Below are 16,606 nucleotides of genomic sequence, written 5' to 3'. Positions count from 1 at the left end.
CCTTAATAAAGATTCCTGGTGCCTGTTAGCACCAAATGATTGTTCAGACAGCAGTATTAAGGGAAAATACATGGCTCCATTCTATTCCTGCAGTGGCTCATACATATTTGATGTGCAGGGATTTCTTATATTCTGTAAAATCACTTTCAAGGTTTTTTAAACTGTGCCTGAAGAATATTTAAACTGTGCCTGAAGAATAATCTGTGTTCTCTTCATGCTTTCTTCTAAACTAGGTTTTCATGATTATTTCTATGAAATGACTTTTTTTTTTTTTACTCCCACTGTGCCACTGGCCTTCCTGTGTCATTTGTTTTTCTAATTCAGTCAGAGAAGATAAAAATATTCAAAATAGTTTTTTAACCAGACAGAGAACTAAAAAATTGCTTGATCCTTCCAGTTAAACCAAAATAGGTTAACTGTGAAATTCACCACTGAGAATGCGACAGTGATGTGTACGATAGTAAAACAGAGGCTATTAAGTGTCTGATAGATGGCAGGTAGTCTGCTGATGGGGATTGTGTATGTGTGTGTGTGGGTGTGTGTATGTGTGTGTGTGTGTGATCTCCACTTAAATATGACAATGTAAGGCTCAGAGAGGTTAAGTAGTTGGCCCAAGATCTCACAGCCAGTGAAGGGTTCAGCCAACTCACACCTTCAATCTCTCTGAATCCCTCATGGTGTAAGGAGTAAGTCCTGGCACGGAGTTACTGGAATCCATATCTCAGCTCACCATTTAAAAACTATGTGGCAATGGGCAAGTTATTTGGTTTTTATTTTCCAGTTTTATTGGGAAATATTTGCTATAGATCACTGTATAAGTGTGAGATATGCAGCATGATGGTTTGATTTACATAGTATATGGTGAAATGATCACCACAGTAGGTTAGTTAACGCCCATCACCTCATATAGATACAACAAAAAGAAAAGGAAAAAACTTTTCCTTGTGTTGAGACATCTTAGGATCTGTTCTCTTGCAACTTATTTTTTATGCTAATTTTTCAGATTGTTTATTTGAAAAACAATATGATGGCAGTTATAATTTTTTAAATTTTTCTTCCATCTTTTTTAATTAAAATTTTTTTTTCAATTACAGGTTACATTCAATAATAAGTTAGTTTCAGGTATACAGCATAGTGATTTGGTTAGATTATATGCAAGTTATTTAATACCCTCTTATATCTCAGTTTTTTCATCTGTAAATTTGTAACAACATCTATCCACAGGGTCTTTATGAGGATTTAATGGGATGATGTGAGGAGATGCCCGAAGTAAGTAGAGCCTGGCCCATAGAGGAAACTCAGAAGCTCTTAGTTATTGTGGTTTTGGGGGACATACAGGCTTCTCTATCATCAGTGGCTGATATTACTTGTCCAACTCTAGGTTTTTAATGTTACAATCAAATGCCTCTCACCCTCTTCTTCATGCATCTTACTCAGATGCCAGACTGGCTCACTGATTTCCCAGAATTCCCTCTGTTGCTACCACTTGGCTTCCCTCCCATTGTTATGGCCCAAATTCAATGGGTGCCACCTCCTCCAGAGGACATTCTCTGATTTTCCCTGCTGTGAACTTTCCTAGCACTTTATGTTTCTCTCAAGATGGCTGTGTGGGGGCATTCCTTCATTCCTGAGCATCTTTTTGTCCCTGGGTCCCTCCCTCATGGAAGTTGTATGCTCATCAGGAGAGTGGGAGAGATACACAAATGTCCACACAAGAAATAGAAGAAAAGACCAGAGTTATAAGTGTTGTGCATATAGCTGAGGTGGTGTAGCTGAGGTGACTAGGAATGGGAGGCATCCTGGGGCCAGTTCTGATAGTCTCGTGGCAGAAGGTGGGAAACCTACTCAAGCTGGGCAGTGTTGGGGCCCTGGGGCAGTGCTCTCTCCAGCACCAGAAGCTCCAGTCCCCTGTGTTTGAGTTTAAGTTCCATCACCAACCAGCTGTGTGGGTTTTTAAAAGTCAACCTACTTATCTGTAAAATTAAGATAAATGCTCAATGCATTGCCTGGTTCTCAAGGATCATTGGAGATAATGAACATAAAAGACTTTTGCAAACTCTAAAGTGCCATAAAATGTTTAAAATGTATATAGCTTACATTATAATTACTAGTCTCTAAACTAGAGCAGGATCAATTACTTATTCTACTTTTTATCTGCTACACACATTCTGGAGATTACAAGGTTGAATTGCACTGCACAATAAGAGCTTATGAAACGTATGAAAGAGTCTCTGATTGGTGCCTTCAATGTTATTGTCAGACACATTGCCAGTATTACTGTCTAGTAGCAATGCTTTAAAAATTCTGCAGAAAAAAAATCCAAAACCTAATTGTTTTTTTTTTTCTTCTCACCAAATCCCTTGACATGAAGAATAAAGAAGCTTTTTTTTCCCCAAGGGTAAAGTAATAAAAGTATTTATACCTTTTGACCTAATAATTTCATTCTCACACAATTTTTTATTGTTTAATCAACTCGACATCTATACAGAAAAGTACAGAAATCACAGGTACAAGCATGACTTTTCGCAGAGTGAACACACACGTAATTAACGTCACTCCTAGAAATGGAGCCAGAAAATACTTCCCGTAACAAAAAAGCTGTATTTCTGAAGACAGTCACACAGTGTGCCAGGCCAAAGCTAAATGTTCAGTGGAGGACTGATGAGGTCAATGTTGGCACATAAATTTTGAACTGTCTATCCAAATGCATAACACTCAGATGCCCTGGAATCAGGCAGGTGGGGGAAATCTGAGAGGCAGCCTAGTATAAGCTGATGAGGAAGGAAGGAGGTGAGCAGAGGGCACGAAAACAATGGAGAGTGCAGAGTGCGGGCCCTGCCTCGGGACTTTTACATTTATAAAGTTCCAAAATAATAACAAACAGAAGGAAAGAAAACATGATGCTGATTGAACAAAGTATGTCATGGCCACATTTTGCCGTAGACCTTTAGTGTGTGACCCTAGCTGGAGACAGAGGAAAACAGAGGGAGGATAAATGCACCAGGTCGGGCAATATGGTTGTAAAGGGGGGCAGCTGGCAGTTGCAGATGGACAGGGACTGGAGGCAGGTACAGAAGAGTGGACGCGGGCCTTGCTGGGAACTTGCCCAGATCACCTGAGCCTCAGTTTCTTCTTCTGTAAAATAGGGATTAAAAACAAACAGCCCTCACACAGATGTTGTAAAGGCTAAGTGCATAGAAAAGTAACTGTAATTCCTAGAACAATTTATTTCTCGTTATTTTATTCTCTATTATTATTATTTCTCTGATTTCATATCCAACCGTCCTTCTCCCCCCATCTCCTGACCCCAGTCACACCGGCTTCTCCATGTTTCTCTGACACATTTTAGCCTCAGCTTCCAGGTCTGTCTCCCCCCAGTAATGGCCTCAGGGGACACTCCTCAGCGAGAATCGCCCTGCCCCTCACCTTCCTCCACCCCTCCCCCTGCTTTATTCAGCACCGCCTGTCCTTGTATTGTGACTACAGTATATCCTTAAATTCATCTGTTTAGTCTCTACCCATGGAAGATAAGCTCCATGGAGGTAGGGGTTTGTCTCACTTGTTTGATGCTGTGTCCCGGAGCCTAGAAGGGTCCCCTGAACATACCAAACATTCAGGAAATATCTGTTGAATATTGTGAAATGTTCAAGCTGGAGAAACCACATGCTGTTTGTTTTCTTTTTTCCTTTCCTGCTCTGTGGCAGGTCCGCCGTGCAGAAGCTGGGAGCGGAGGTGTTTGAGGAGGTCTATCACTATCTTAAGAGGGCCCGGCGGCAGAGGGCCTGCGAGGCAGAGGTCCGGGCATCTCTGGAGAAAGTGGTGCCTCGTGCCAGCGACTGTTTTGAAGTCGACCAGCTCCTCTACTTTGAGGAGCAGCTGCTGATCCCAGTGGGAGGAGGGCCCACGCTTCAGAACCAGCGCAAACAGCTGCCAAAAGCCAGCACGTTCAAGGGGACACATTTCTGTGAAAATCTATCTGACACCTAAGCTGGACTCTATGGCAGGAGCTGGGTACACAGCTGGAGCCCCATCCTTACTTTTCATTCCTGAGCCAAAGGGAGGCAGAGCAGCAGACACACAGGTCTGCCTGTCCTCAGAGTCCTGGGTCAGTCAGTGTTGTTCTGTCTACACTCTGAGATGCCCACATGGATCTAGTTTGGCTTCCTGAAACGCATTCCCACAAGTGTGCCTTCGGGGCTTCCACTGGGGGAGGACCCCCTGAGCATGGCCTGGGAGGAGCCCGCTGCTCTTTACCATTTCTACCTGGAGGACAGACTCTGTGCCTCTGCCTGGTCTCTGGGACTGTGGCCAGCCTGCCCCTGAGGGTTGTTGGACACTGGCCTCCGACACACCGAGCTGCTGCCCAGGAGTCAGACATGCCTGTCTTAGGGGACCTGTTTTGGGACCACTTTTGTCTTTCCATAGGCCAACAAGCAAGAAGTGCCTAGGTATAGGGACCTGGGTAACAACCCCAAAAAGTGCTTCTCTCCTATGATTTATTCCCCATGGAGTACTGAAGACTCTTACTCTTAATAAGTAGATTTTCCATTCAAATAAATAAATAAACAACCTATTTTAGCTTTTCTTTGTCTAGAAATATCTTATTGAATGTAATATAGCTACCTAATAATAACTATTACTTAGATCAGGCAACATCTGGTTTATTGGAAGCCCATTATATTACCAGTCCTGTGTTAATTGGTATAAGGACCTATTGGATCTGAGAGAGAGAGAGAGAGAGAGAGAGAGAGAGAGAGAGAGAGAGAGAGAGAATTATTGCATTTTACAGCTAAGGATGCTGTAACCTGCTTGATGATGAGTGGAAACTGGCTGAGGAATTAGGGAACGAGGAAGGCACTTGTTAGGAAACAGTCACAGGTATGAGGGAAGTTAAGGGACCCTGCTGGCTTGCCGCTTTGTAAAAAATCCACGTATTTCACAAATGCCAATTGACCTTTCTGCTTTCTATTTATGCAGGGGAAATGCCACCAGCTATTTTGGGTGATGCAGAGATACGACACACAAAGGGTCGTGATGGGAGTTAATTATTTAATGTATCTGGAAGGAGGCTGGAGAGGAAGCTCTGGGTCTATTATAAGAGTCCGACCGCCACAGGGGGCCCGGGATAAAGGAGGCTGGCAAACTCAACAGTTGTTCAAGGGGAAAACATACCCCATGCTTTTTCAGGAGGATGGGGTCGCTAGCTAATGTGTCAGAGGCGAATGGGGCCAGGAGCAAAACTGAATAACGAGGCAAAGAGAAGAAAGTGTGTGTGTAAAAAAGGGACTGACGGAGAGGATGGGGAAGGGGCGCGGGGTGGACACACAGCAAAGAAAGTTTTTAAATGACCTGCACCCACAGTGTCCCTCTCCTGAGTGGCCCCACAACCTCTGTAGCTGGCTGTCAGCGATTTTTAATCCAGTACTAGCTGAAAATGGCTAAAAGTGCGTAACTGCACCCCCCCAAATGCACCCCCATGAAGACTCCACATTTGGCCACGGAACCTGTTTTGGCTGAGGAGCCACTCAGGAGCGGGACACTGCGGGTGCAGTTGTTACATTCTCTGGTGCGTCTGCCTCACCAGCTCATCTGCCAATCACGGGAGAGGACGAGAGCTATGGGCAGAGCTGCCCCAGCCAAGGAATGAGGCCTCACAGCTTCCGGCGACCTGCAAACACCTGAGCGGAAAGTAAAGGCTCACTGCTGTGTGCTCCTCAGGGTTTTGTGGTTGTTTACTATGTACTATTTTGGCAATAAGTTAACCAATATTCAATCCTTCTCCAGGCATCATTCTCTATTCCTTCTCTTAACATCTTTTATCAAATCCTCGGGCTTCATACTTTTTGGGATTGCTTTTTACTACTTTAGGGGTAGTAAATGATTATTAAATGATTCTGTGGTTTCTCATTGGAAACCCTGAGCCAGAGGCATCCGGCCACACCATCTGTTTCTGACCCACCATTGTTAAGTCACTCCATTTTACAATATGTCTCAACAGTAGATCACTGATACAGGAGGCGACACTGGGAGCCGGGTTGTTGAGTTTGCTCTGCTGTATCCCATAGAAAAGGGCAGCGCCTGGAGTTTGGACAAAGAGTGGCTTTTAGCTGGATCATGCACCTGTGTGGAGCGCAGGGTGAGATGTAGGCAGGAGAGGGAGGGCGCTGAGTGGTGTAGTCCAGGTGAGAGAAGATGAAGACCTGACCACCCGATGAAGTCAGGGCACTGAGAGTGCAGCAAAGACTGACTGGATTGGGGTGAAGGAACTGTCTGTGGGGCCTGCTAGGCTTCAGCACAGGTGCCTGGGCTGATGGTGGGCCATGCACAGAGCTGGGGGAGCAGGAGGAGATGCAGATGGGTGGGGCGGGGGCTGGAGAAATACTAAGTTCATTCCTGGGTGTGTTGGATCTGAGGTGTTGATAGGGTATTCAGGTGGAGAGGACTAGGCATGAAACTGGAAGTGTCTGAACAGTTCTGCCCTGACAGTGAAACAGATCCACCTGGTGAGCTCCAGACCACACAGCAGAGGATGCTTCTGATGCTGGGCCTGCAAAGAACCACGAACAGGGCTGGGTTCTATAGACGCCACCTCCCTTAAGGTTGTGGACGGTGACTTCAGGTACGTGAATGCCTAAAAAAACAGTAAGTATCCAGCCCTTTCAGTAAGTCCTTTTGGATACATCCCAACTGGCTCTAATTGGCAGCTCTTTGCTGGTGACACCTCTTTGCATTTGAAAGACCTGGTAGTTTTTAGGAGGATTAAGTGAAATGATTTGGAATTTCCTGGCAGGTGGTAGACATTGGTCACAGTTTTCTTTCTGCCTAAAAAGTGAGACTAGACCCTATCCTCTCCCTCTCCTGGACCAAAAGGGATTGTGCCTGTAAAAAAAAGTTTCGTGAAATGCAAACCTTTATTCAAATGTAAATTATAACCTTTCCCTTTAACTTCAAGAGAAGATCTTTTTAACATTTTATTATGGAAAACATCAAACTACATAAAAGTAAAGAGAATAATGTAATAAGCCCTTGTTATGAAACCACCACTCACCTTCAAAAATATCAATTCATGGCCAACCTTATTTTATTTATGCTCTCACCCACTCCCCCCACTGGATTATTTTTTATATCATTCATAAATATTTCAGCACATATCTCTAAAAGATAAAGAATCATTTCCTTTGTTGAGTCATAAGATTTTTATTCTTCCATGTGCTTAAAACTTAAACCACAAAACTCAATTATAAAGGTATTTAATCCATATCGAGATGTTAAAGTAGCAAGAAAATCTTTATATTTTAGTATTTATTTTTTTTAGTATTTATTTTAAATACTTTTTACAGTCACAATACCAGTATCACACTTAAAAAAAAAAATGATCAATAAGTCCTGTATATCAAATATCTAATCAGTTTTGCTTATTTCTGCCACTGTTTTACTTTTTCCTTAAGCATGTTTCTTTTTTGTTGTTGTTATTCATCTTCTGAGGATATTTTTCCATTCATTTTTAGAGAATGGTAGTGGGGGGGAGAGACAGAAAGAGAAACAAGATGTGAGAGACTCACATGGATTGGTTGCCCCCCACACATGCCCTGACCAGGGCCAGGGATGGAGCCTGCAACTGAAGTACATGCCCTTGACCGGAATCAAACCTGGGATCCTTCTGTCTGTGGGCCAACACTCTATCCACTGAGCCAAACTAACTAGGGCTCCTTAAAATTTGTTTCTTCAAATTAGGATCCAAATAAAACTCAATCACTTAAAATGGTACGTCTTTTCACTCCCTTTTAATGTATAGATTCTGCCTCCATCTCTTTTCCTCCTGTAATTTGCTTATTGAAGAAACCAGGTCATTTATCTGGCAAAGTTTCCTTCAGTCTACATTTTGCTGATTTCAGCCTCCTAAATTTTTTATAAATAAACTTTATTTTTTTAGAAGTTTTAGATTTACAGAAAAACTGAAGAAAGTACAGAGAGATCCCATACAGTTCTCCCAGTTTCCCCTATCCTTAACATCTCTCATTAATATTTGTTTCAATAATGGCCCGATATGGATACATTACTGTAAACCAAAGTCCATACTTAATTCAGGTTTCCTAAGCTTTTCTCTAATGCTCTCTTCTGATCCAGGGTCCCATCCTGGATACTGTGTTTTGCATTTGCAGTCATGGATCCTTAGGGTCCTCTTTGTTGTGACGGTTCTCAGACTTTCCTTGTTTGATGGCCTTCACAGTTTTGAGGCATGCTGGTCAGGTGTTTCGTAGAATGTCCCTCTGCTGGGGTTTGTTTAATGCCTTTCTAATGATTTGCTGGGGGTTATGACATGTTGGGGGGAAGACCGTTGACATTAAGTATCATATTCATCATCTTGTCATATTATCAAGGGGACATACTATCAGCATGACTTACCACTGTTGATGTTGACCTTGATCCCCTCCCTGGCGAAAGCAATGTTTGTCAGGTTTCTCCCCAACACAGACACCTGTTTGCATACTGTCCCCTTGGAAGGGATCACTGTTCACAACTCCCATGTAAGGGATCACCATTCACAACTCACATGTAAGGGATCACCATTCACAACTCACTTGGGGCCCGCCTCCTTGAGCTGGAGTACATTATTTCAGATTCTTCTGCATGAGAGATTTCTCTTCTCAGCATGGGTTTACCTGTGCACTGTCCATATCAGTATGAACATGCAGATATTTACTTCAGACTTGAGTTGTAATCCAGTACTGCTGGCGGTTTTTGTGAGCTTTCGCCAGATGACTCTAACTTTTAACCAGGGCCATTTCCAAGTGCTCTAGTGTCCCGACCCGCGGGGCAACAACGGGGGCACGCAGGAACCACCTAAGAGAATGAGGCAAACAAGGAACGCGAAAGAATGGAGGCAAGACAAGGTTCTGATCAAGCCTCAACTTTATTCTCTGAAATGGCTGTATTTATACAGCAGAAACAAAGGAGGGCAGGGTTGCCTATGCAGAGGGGTCCCGCGGGGCAGTGTAACATTCCAAGGTGCAATATTCCAAGGCTGGGCTATCTAGGGGGGAGGATCAGGAAGGGGAAGTTGCTAAGCGACAGGAAGATGCTAAGCTGCAGGTTAATCTTATTTTCTGGCCAAGCCCTCAGGGCACCACATAACTTCTGCTAGAAGGAACTTAATTCTATTTTCTTAAGACGGAGTTGCTTGCCTCAACTCTGCTGGCTCCCAACACTCTAGAACTCTGATGGGGTAATAATGAGTTGTGTCAGGCACAATTCTCATCGCCTTGACCCAGTGCCTGATGCTAGTAGATGCTGTCAATGCCAGGCTATTCAGAAGGCTATAAGCTAGGGGACATCTCCTTCTCTCCTAGGGGTGCTGAGGCCTGATGGTTGTGGCTGACTTCCAACCAACGGGTCTTTACCGTAAGACAACACTCCGCCCCACCCCTCACCCCCAACCCCTGTTCTGAATGCTTTAAACCTCTCAACATTCCTAATAGGTTGGTATCTCCATTTCACAGTTGAGCCCCTGGGGGTCTGACAGTTATATGATGCTAAGGTGACAGGCTTGTGACTCGGTGGCTTGGGCTCTCCCCTGTCCCGGGCTGTCACTTGCAGGCTGTGACTTTAAGCCCAGGCCCTCTCAAGGAGCTGCCTCATCCTTTCCTCCGTCTAATAAATATTGACTATTGATGTTGAGGTAATCTGCATAGAGCGCAAAGCCTCAGAAAAGGTGGGGAAGGCCTGGACCGGGGTGAGAGATCCGGAATCCTTGTCCCTCAGCATCAGGTCCCGCGTAGCCCCCGGCCTACCTTCACAGCTAGGTGATCTGCTCTGGAGACCTTCTGTACCCGCTGCCATCCTTGCACTGATCTTATCTGCCTACTGCAACCTCACGGATCCTATCTGTCCTATCCACTGCCTATTGCCACTCCCAATTCTTGACTAGAACTACAGTTCTCATTGGCTACCCCTCCTAAATCCCATCTCAAAAAATGACACCACTTTAGCTTTGGCCAGTGTGCTCAGTGGTTAGAGCATCCATCAGTACACTGAAGGGTCAGGACACCCAGGTTGCTGTTTCAATCCACGGTCAGAGCACATATGGGAGGCAATGAATCTCTCTCTATATATATATATATCTCCAATAAAAAACACCCTAGGGTGAGGATAAAAAAAGACACCACCACCCACTCAGACCCGTGGTCGGCAAACTGTGGCTTGCGAGCCATATGCGGCTCTGGCCCCTTGAGTGTGGCTCTTCCACAAAATACCATGGCCTGGACGAGTCTATTTTGAAGAAGTGACGTTAGAAGAAGTTTAAGTTTTTAAAAAAATTGGCTCTCAAAAGAAATTTCAATCGTTGTCCTGTTGATATTTGGCTCTGTTGACTAATGACTTTGCCGACCACTGACCCAGGCCTTAAACTCTGACCTCATCCTAGTATAATTCTCTCCCAACATTCAATCAGCCAAGGAGTCCTCACAATTTCACAACTTGGAGAGTTACACCATCCCTCCTCGCCATTGCCCCCCAGGAAGGCCAACTCCGCCTCTCTCTCTCTCTCTGCCTCTCTCTCTCTCTCTCTCTCTCTCTCTCTCTCTCTCTCTCTCTCTCTCTCTCTCTCTCTCTCTCTCTCTCTCTCTCTCTCTCTCTCGGAGAGGGAAGGAGAGAGAAACTAAGAATCATTGATCGGTTGCTTCCCAAACCCCCCTACTGGGCATGTGATCCCCTGGTTCATAGGTCGAACTTCAACCACTGAGCCAGGCCAGCTGGGGGCCTCATTTTCTTCCTAACCTTCACCCAGCCCACATGCTTCATGTACCACCCAAACCAAACCAGATGCAGTTCCCAGATCGCTCCTTATGCTCCCCTAGCTCCCAGGACCCGTCCCTACCTTATTCCTGCTCAGACTGGGGAAGTACCGAGGACACATCATTTACCGGCTCGCAGTCAGGACGCCCCGCTGACCAACCCAGAAGAAGCTTTCAATATCTACCGTCCCGCCGCCAACGACCTCACCCAAGCCCCACCCTGATTGGCTGCCACCCGGCCTGAGCCCTGCATGGATTGGTCCTTACCGCCGGGCCCGAGCTCCGATTGGTCGTCCAGGTTGAGACCCACCTAGCGGCCCACGTGGGCCTCCTGAACCGCCGGTGGGGCGGCAGCGCCCGGCCATGGGGGAGCCTCCGTCCACGGTGAGGCGTCGGTCCACGGGGCGGCGTCGGTCCACGGTGGGGCATCGGTCCACGCAGGGGCGTCGGTCCACGGAGGAGCGTCTGGGGGTCCGCAAGGTGGGGCTGGAGGAGGCCCTGGCGCTGGGCCCTGAGTGGCGGCACGCGTGCCACGCGATGCTCTACGCCCGGGACCCCGGGCTGCTCTTCAGCCGCATCCCGCTGCGCTACTTGGTCCTGGTGAGGAGGGGACGCGCCCGCCACCCGCCACTCCCCCGCCTCCTCCCCGCCCCGCGGCCGGCCTCTGGCGCCCCGGCCAACCCTACCCCCGCTCCCCTGTCCTTGCAGATGCAGATGCGCTTTGACGGGCGCTTGGGCTTCCCGGGCGGTTTCGTGCATTTCCCGGACCAAAGCCTGGAGGACGGGCTGAACCAGGAGCTGCTGGAGGAGCTGGGCGAGGCCGCGACCGCCTTCCGCGTGGAGCGCGCCGACTACCGCAACTCGTACGTGTCGTCCGCGTCGTCGGCCCCGCGCGTCGTGGCCCATTTCTACACCAAGAGCCTGCCGCTGGAGCAGCTGAAGGCCGTGGAGAGGGGCGCGCCGCTGGCCCAGGACCACGGGCTGGAGGTGGGGCCTGTCTGGGAACCCCCATCCCACGCCCGCCCTCCTCCGAAAGCCTCTCCCTGGGCTTCCTGGTGGAGTGGTAGTCTTGGTTAGCTTTCATCTGGATGGCTGACCCCCCTACTCCACCCCCGTGAAGGTTCCCCATTACCCCCCTGTACAGGCCTCTGCAGCTAACTTGCTAGAAACGCACTCAAACAAACCTCTCTTCTGCTCCCTTTTTCTTTCTTTATTTTTTTTTTTATATATTTTATTTTATTTTATCTTTTTTACAGAGAGGAAGAGAGAAGGATAGAGTTAGAAACATCAATGAGAGAGAATCATATAATAGATCAGCTGCCTCCTACACACCCCCTACTGGGGATGTGCCCAAGATACATGCCCTTGATGGGAATCGAGCCTGGGACCCTTCAGTCTGCAGGCCAACACTCTATCCACTGAGCCAAGCGGGTTTCGGCCTGCTCCCCTTTTCTCATGGCCAGGCATTGCCCCCGAGGCCCCCGTTTCGCTTGGATAGGAGATGTGGCCTGATCCTTTGTGGGCAAACCTTGGCACTTAGGCTAGGGGCGGGGCACTAGGGGAGCAGATGGAGATTGGTTCTTAAACTTGGGTGTGATCAGAATCATCTGGGAGACCTATTAAAGCAGTCCTTACTGGCCCCACTCCCAGAATTGCTGATTCAGCGGAGGAGGGAGGGGAAGACCTGAGAATTTGTATTTCCCAGAAGCTCCTAAGTGCTGCTGATAGGGCTGGTCTGGGTGCCACATGTTGAGAACTGATGCAGGACCAAGCAGGCATCCTGGAGGCAGTGCCACTGAGGGCTCTGGAGCTGGGGAGCCCGAGTTGGGTCACCTGTCTGCCTAGAGCTGGGCCCACTAGGCTTTATTGAGATGCGAGTCCCCAGGCATGGTTCTGCTGGACTGATGAGGGGTGAGGTGTCTGATCTAGAACGACTGGCCGGGATGAGCTGCTGGGTCTTTTTCCTCTCGCAGGTGCTGGGCCTGGTGCGGGTGCCCCTGTACACGCTGCGGGATGGTGTGAGCGGCCTGCCTGCCTTCCTGGAGAACACCTTCATTGGGACTGCCCGGGAGCAGCTGGTGGAAGCCCTCCAGGACTTGGGACTGCTAGAACCTGGCTCTGCCCTCAGGTCTTAAGGCCTCAGCTCTGAGATCAGGACCTTTGTCCGTGTGAGAGGGAGGAGAAAGGAGTGTTTTCTTTTCCTGGGCCTGAGCCTGATAGGTAATAGATTAAAAGGAGAAGTACGTGCAATATGTTCTGAGCTTAAGGCTCCCAGCAACTCATGGCATCAAAGGCAAAAAGCTGCATCTCCTCCCAGGGGACCTGACAAATCTCAGAGCCTGTCTCCCTGTACACACACACACACACACACACACACACACACACACACACAGAGTATGACAGCCCCCAGACATTTGAATGTAAAAGTCTGTGCCCACACACAAGCTGATGCCTCCCTGACCCCCAAAGTTCAGTTTACCTGGGAAGTGGGCCTAAGCTGTCACCATCCCATGCTCTTGCCGAGGAGGAGCTTCTGAACCACACTCCCACGTGGTCTCTTCCACGCTCATACGTGGCTGCTCTCCAGGGTCTACCCCAGCCCACGATTGTTGAGGACAGGGAAGCCGAGGACCCCTTTTCCCTCTGAAAGTGGTCGCATCCTTGCCTGGGAATTGGCCCAAGCAGTATACCCCTGAAAGAAGGTTCAAGAGTCCTAACCAACCCCCTCTGAAACTGAGCTTGGAAATGGTTTGGTCTCCTTGGACTGACCTTGAACTTGACACATCTGAGTCCTGGTGCATCTCCTTCAGGGTTTTCATCTTTGGGACCCTTTAGGCTCTGGGGACATCAGAAGGGAGCTGCCACAGCCCTGCACTAGCCCTGCTCTGATAGAAAGAGCCTCCCAGGAAAGGGTTTGTAGGGGGCTTCCTGGCCCTCTTGTTCTTTCGACAATGTGTATGAGGAATTGGAGATCTAGGGATGAGAGCCAGCTCTCCTCCCGGCTGGGAAGCTTTTGGGAGATAAATGCTTAATATTTTAAGCTTTGTTGGGCCACATGGTCTTTGTAGCAACTATTGAACTCTGCCATGTCAGAAGTAGTAATGGACAATACATAAATAAATGGGTGTGGCTGTGTTCCAATAAAACTCTTTATTTTTAAATATACTTTTATTTCAGATAGGAAGAGGGAGAGAGAGAAAAACAATGATGAGAGAGAATCAATGATCAGCTGCCTCTTGCACACCCCACACTGGGAATCCAGGCTACAACTCGGGTATGTGCCCTGACCTCCTGGTTCGTAGGTCGACGTTCAACCACTAAGCCAAGCAGGCCAGGCAAGACTACTTTTAAAAGGAAGTGGCCTTGCCGAAACCGGTTTGGCTCAGTGGATAGAGTGTCGGCCTGCTGACTGAAGGGTCCCGGGTTCGATTTCAGTCAAGGGCATGTACCTTGGTTGCGGGCACATCCCCAGTAGGGGGTGTGCAAGAGGCAGCTAATCGATGATTCTCTCTCATCGATGTTTCTAACTCTATCCCTCTCTCTTTCTCTCTGTGAAAAATCAATAAAATATATTTTTAAAAGGAGGTGGCCAGCCTGTGGCCATTTCCCTGCTCTAGAGAGAAAGATAAGATTAATAATTTTAATTGGGATGCCTATTATTTTTGTCAGTGTTAAGGCATTAATGTATTGATACAGGTCCTACCTTGGTATTTTTTTTACTTGAGGTGGTCTGAAAGGGCCTTCTCTGCAGAGAATTTTAGCTGAAAGGTGAGAAGGAAGTAGCCAGTAGGAGCGTGGGAAGAATATTCTAAGGTTTTCCAGGGAGGAAGGCCCTGAGGAAGAATTGGCAAATTATCCCAAAACAAGGCTAGGGGAATTAGATTCCATCTCTCCATTAAGAGGGTAGGGAATTTGCAGCCATCTTTAATGTACCAGAGCATGGACTAGAAATGGAAAAAGGCTGGTGTAATTAGACTATAGTGAGCAAGGAAAGATGAAGCTGGAGAGTCAAGCAGGAGGCCATGGCTGGGGGCTTAGTGTGTGCAGAGTGGACTCAAAGGGGGTAGGAAAAGGGAGATGGGAGGCTGCCACAGCAGTTCACGTGGGAGATGGAGGTGATCTGGGCCAGGGTGGCAGTACAGGTGGAGGGAAGTGGATGCATTTGAGTGAGCCGGTGGTGGACTAAAGGTGGCTTTCAGTTTGCGTCTTCAGTTATTTAAGTTGTGGGTGAAGGGAAACCTGAGGGGATAGCAAGCTTTTGGAGGGGGTAGAATGAAGGTCATTTGGGTGTGGCATGTTGTGATACAAATCTGTGGGTCTTGTGCATAAAGATGACAGAGCCATTTGTCAGACTGGATGAGGTCACCCAGGGAGAGAAGAGAGAAGAGTTGGGAAGCCCATCCCTGAGAGTTTGGGGGAGGAGAGGACACGTTACAGAGGATCCGAGGTTGAGAGGAAGCTGCTTTAGGAGAGTGGGCTGTGCCAAGTGTTGGTCAGCATTTAGGAAAGTGAGGGCAGAACTGTCTACTGGCATTAGTGGTATGAAGCTTTGATAACTGAAGGGAGCAATTTCAGGATGGGATGGGAGTGGAAGGCAGCCTGGAGTTGGTTGAGTGGATGGAGAGTGAGAAGCCGGTCTTAAAGGGACGCGGAGAAATGGTGTGGTGACGAGAACAGTGGAGCCAGGGGGGTGTTTGCAGTGGGAGGTAGAGTGTGAGTATGTGGGTGGAACAATTACTGTGGCGAGTGGAGAGGGATGGTGTGGGGATGGAGTTGTAGACACTTGATGCAGACTTGGGTTTTTTCCAGAAGAGTATAGGAAGGGAGAGAGGCAGTAGGATTACAGGAGAAATGAGGATGGGCTGTGGGGTACAAGGTTCATGGACACGTGGGGTGGGGTGGGGTGGGGTGGGGAGGTATCGTTGAGCCAGAATAGGGCAGAACAGTCACATGTAAAGTGAAGGTCTGGGTGGGTAATGAAGCAAGAAACTGACAGATGTTGGAGAAGGGCGTGTGAACTCCTAGCCAGCATCCTCTGCCAACAAGAGGAGTGATCAAAAGGCAGCGACAGCGGCCAGGAGGGGAAAGTGGGCACAATGGACAGAAGGAACCTGCAAAGAGCAGGCTTCTGAAGAAAGGCGGGGTGAGCAGTGGTCTGGAAGGGCAACAGAGAGCCATGTGGGCCCCAGGAACCCTTCTCCGCCTTTGAAGGTGGGGCAGGGGAGCAGCTGCAGAGGGCAGGTAGGTAGATACCCAGAGAAGTTAACTCTGCCATATATATATATATAATCAATATATATATATATATATATTGATTGACTTTTTACAGAGAGGAAGGGAGAGGGATAGAGAAGGATGAGAGAGAAACATTGATCAGCTGCCTCCTGCACACCCCCTACTGGGGATGTGCCCGAAAGCAAGGTACATGCCCTTGACCGCAATCGAACCTGGGACCCTTCAGTCCACCTGCCGATGCCCTATCCACTGAACCAAACTGGCCAGGGCAAGACTCTGCCTTTTTCCTCCTAACCTAGCCCTGAGCCTTTTGTAAGCGCCAGATGAAGCCCCCAGTGGAAGGAATGGACATTTGGGGGCCTCTGGGATCCCTGCCCACCTGTGACTTATATCACAACCTTCAGTTTGCCTCTGCAGGGAGGGCAGGACCCTGGGGCCCCGGGGAGATGGGAGCAGCTGGCCCAGGACCGCAGTGCTGGTTAGGCCCCTCCCCTCGGGGTCCCACCCGGCATATCTGCCCGGCACTCTTTTTGAGATGTGTCGGGTCCAGCCTCGTACACCCTTCCTGGTGTCTACAG

The 16,606-nt window shown here is 48.1% G+C and overlaps 2 protein-coding genes across 5 annotated transcripts in view; both read left to right on the top strand.

The window, feature by feature from the left end:
- The window catches only part of NEK11 (NIMA related kinase 11), a 131,826-nt gene extending 126,536 nt beyond the window's left edge, over positions 1–5,290 (top strand). For all 3 annotated transcript variants that reach the window (XM_084902130.1, XM_084902131.1, XM_084902129.1), the window contains one exon: positions 3,705–5,290. In XM_084902130.1, the coding sequence (XP_084758256.1) occupies positions 3,705–3,987 (283 nt within the window). In that variant the 3' untranslated portion in view covers positions 3,988–5,290. The remainder of the gene's footprint in view (positions 1–3,704) is intronic.
- Positions 5,291–11,067: 5,777 nt separating this feature from the next.
- NUDT16 (nudix hydrolase 16) lies at positions 11,068–13,939 on the top strand. 2 transcript variants are annotated; one of them, XM_084902155.1, is made up of 3 exons: positions 11,068–11,273; positions 11,502–11,780; positions 12,767–13,939. In XM_084902155.1, the coding sequence occupies exons 1-3, from the start codon at positions 11,157–11,159 to the stop codon at positions 12,926–12,928; spliced, it is 558 nt and encodes a 185-aa protein (XP_084758281.1). In that variant the 5' UTR covers positions 11,068–11,156; the 3' UTR covers positions 12,929–13,939. The 2 variants fall into 2 exon arrangements, with proteins under 2 accessions (XP_084758281.1, XP_084758280.1); XM_084902154.1 differs by having other exon boundaries at positions 11,073–11,393.
- The last annotated feature ends 2,667 nt before the right edge of the window (positions 13,940–16,606 follow it).

Source organism: Pipistrellus hanaki (assembly GCF_964339955.1).
Source record: "Pipistrellus hanaki genome assembly, chromosome: 13".
In the NCBI taxonomy this organism is placed as follows: Eukaryota; Metazoa; Chordata; class Mammalia; order Chiroptera; family Vespertilionidae; genus Pipistrellus; species Pipistrellus hanaki.
The sequence above is the reverse complement of the archived record's forward strand: the minus strand, read 5'-3'. Positions and strand labels throughout refer to the sequence as shown.

Coding starts and splice junctions, on each gene's coding strand:
- NUDT16 (XM_084902154.1), top strand. CDS start 11,157: ATGGGGGAGCCTCCGTCCACGGTGAGGCGTCGGTCCACGGGGCGGCGT. Junction 11,394..11,501: donor CGCTGCGCTACTTGGTCCTG/GTGAGGAGGGGA, acceptor CTGTCCTTGCAG/ATGCAGATGCGCTTTGACGG. Junction 11,781..12,766: donor CCCAGGACCACGGGCTGGAG/GTGGGGCCTGTC, acceptor TTCCTCTCGCAG/GTGCTGGGCCTGGTGCGGGT.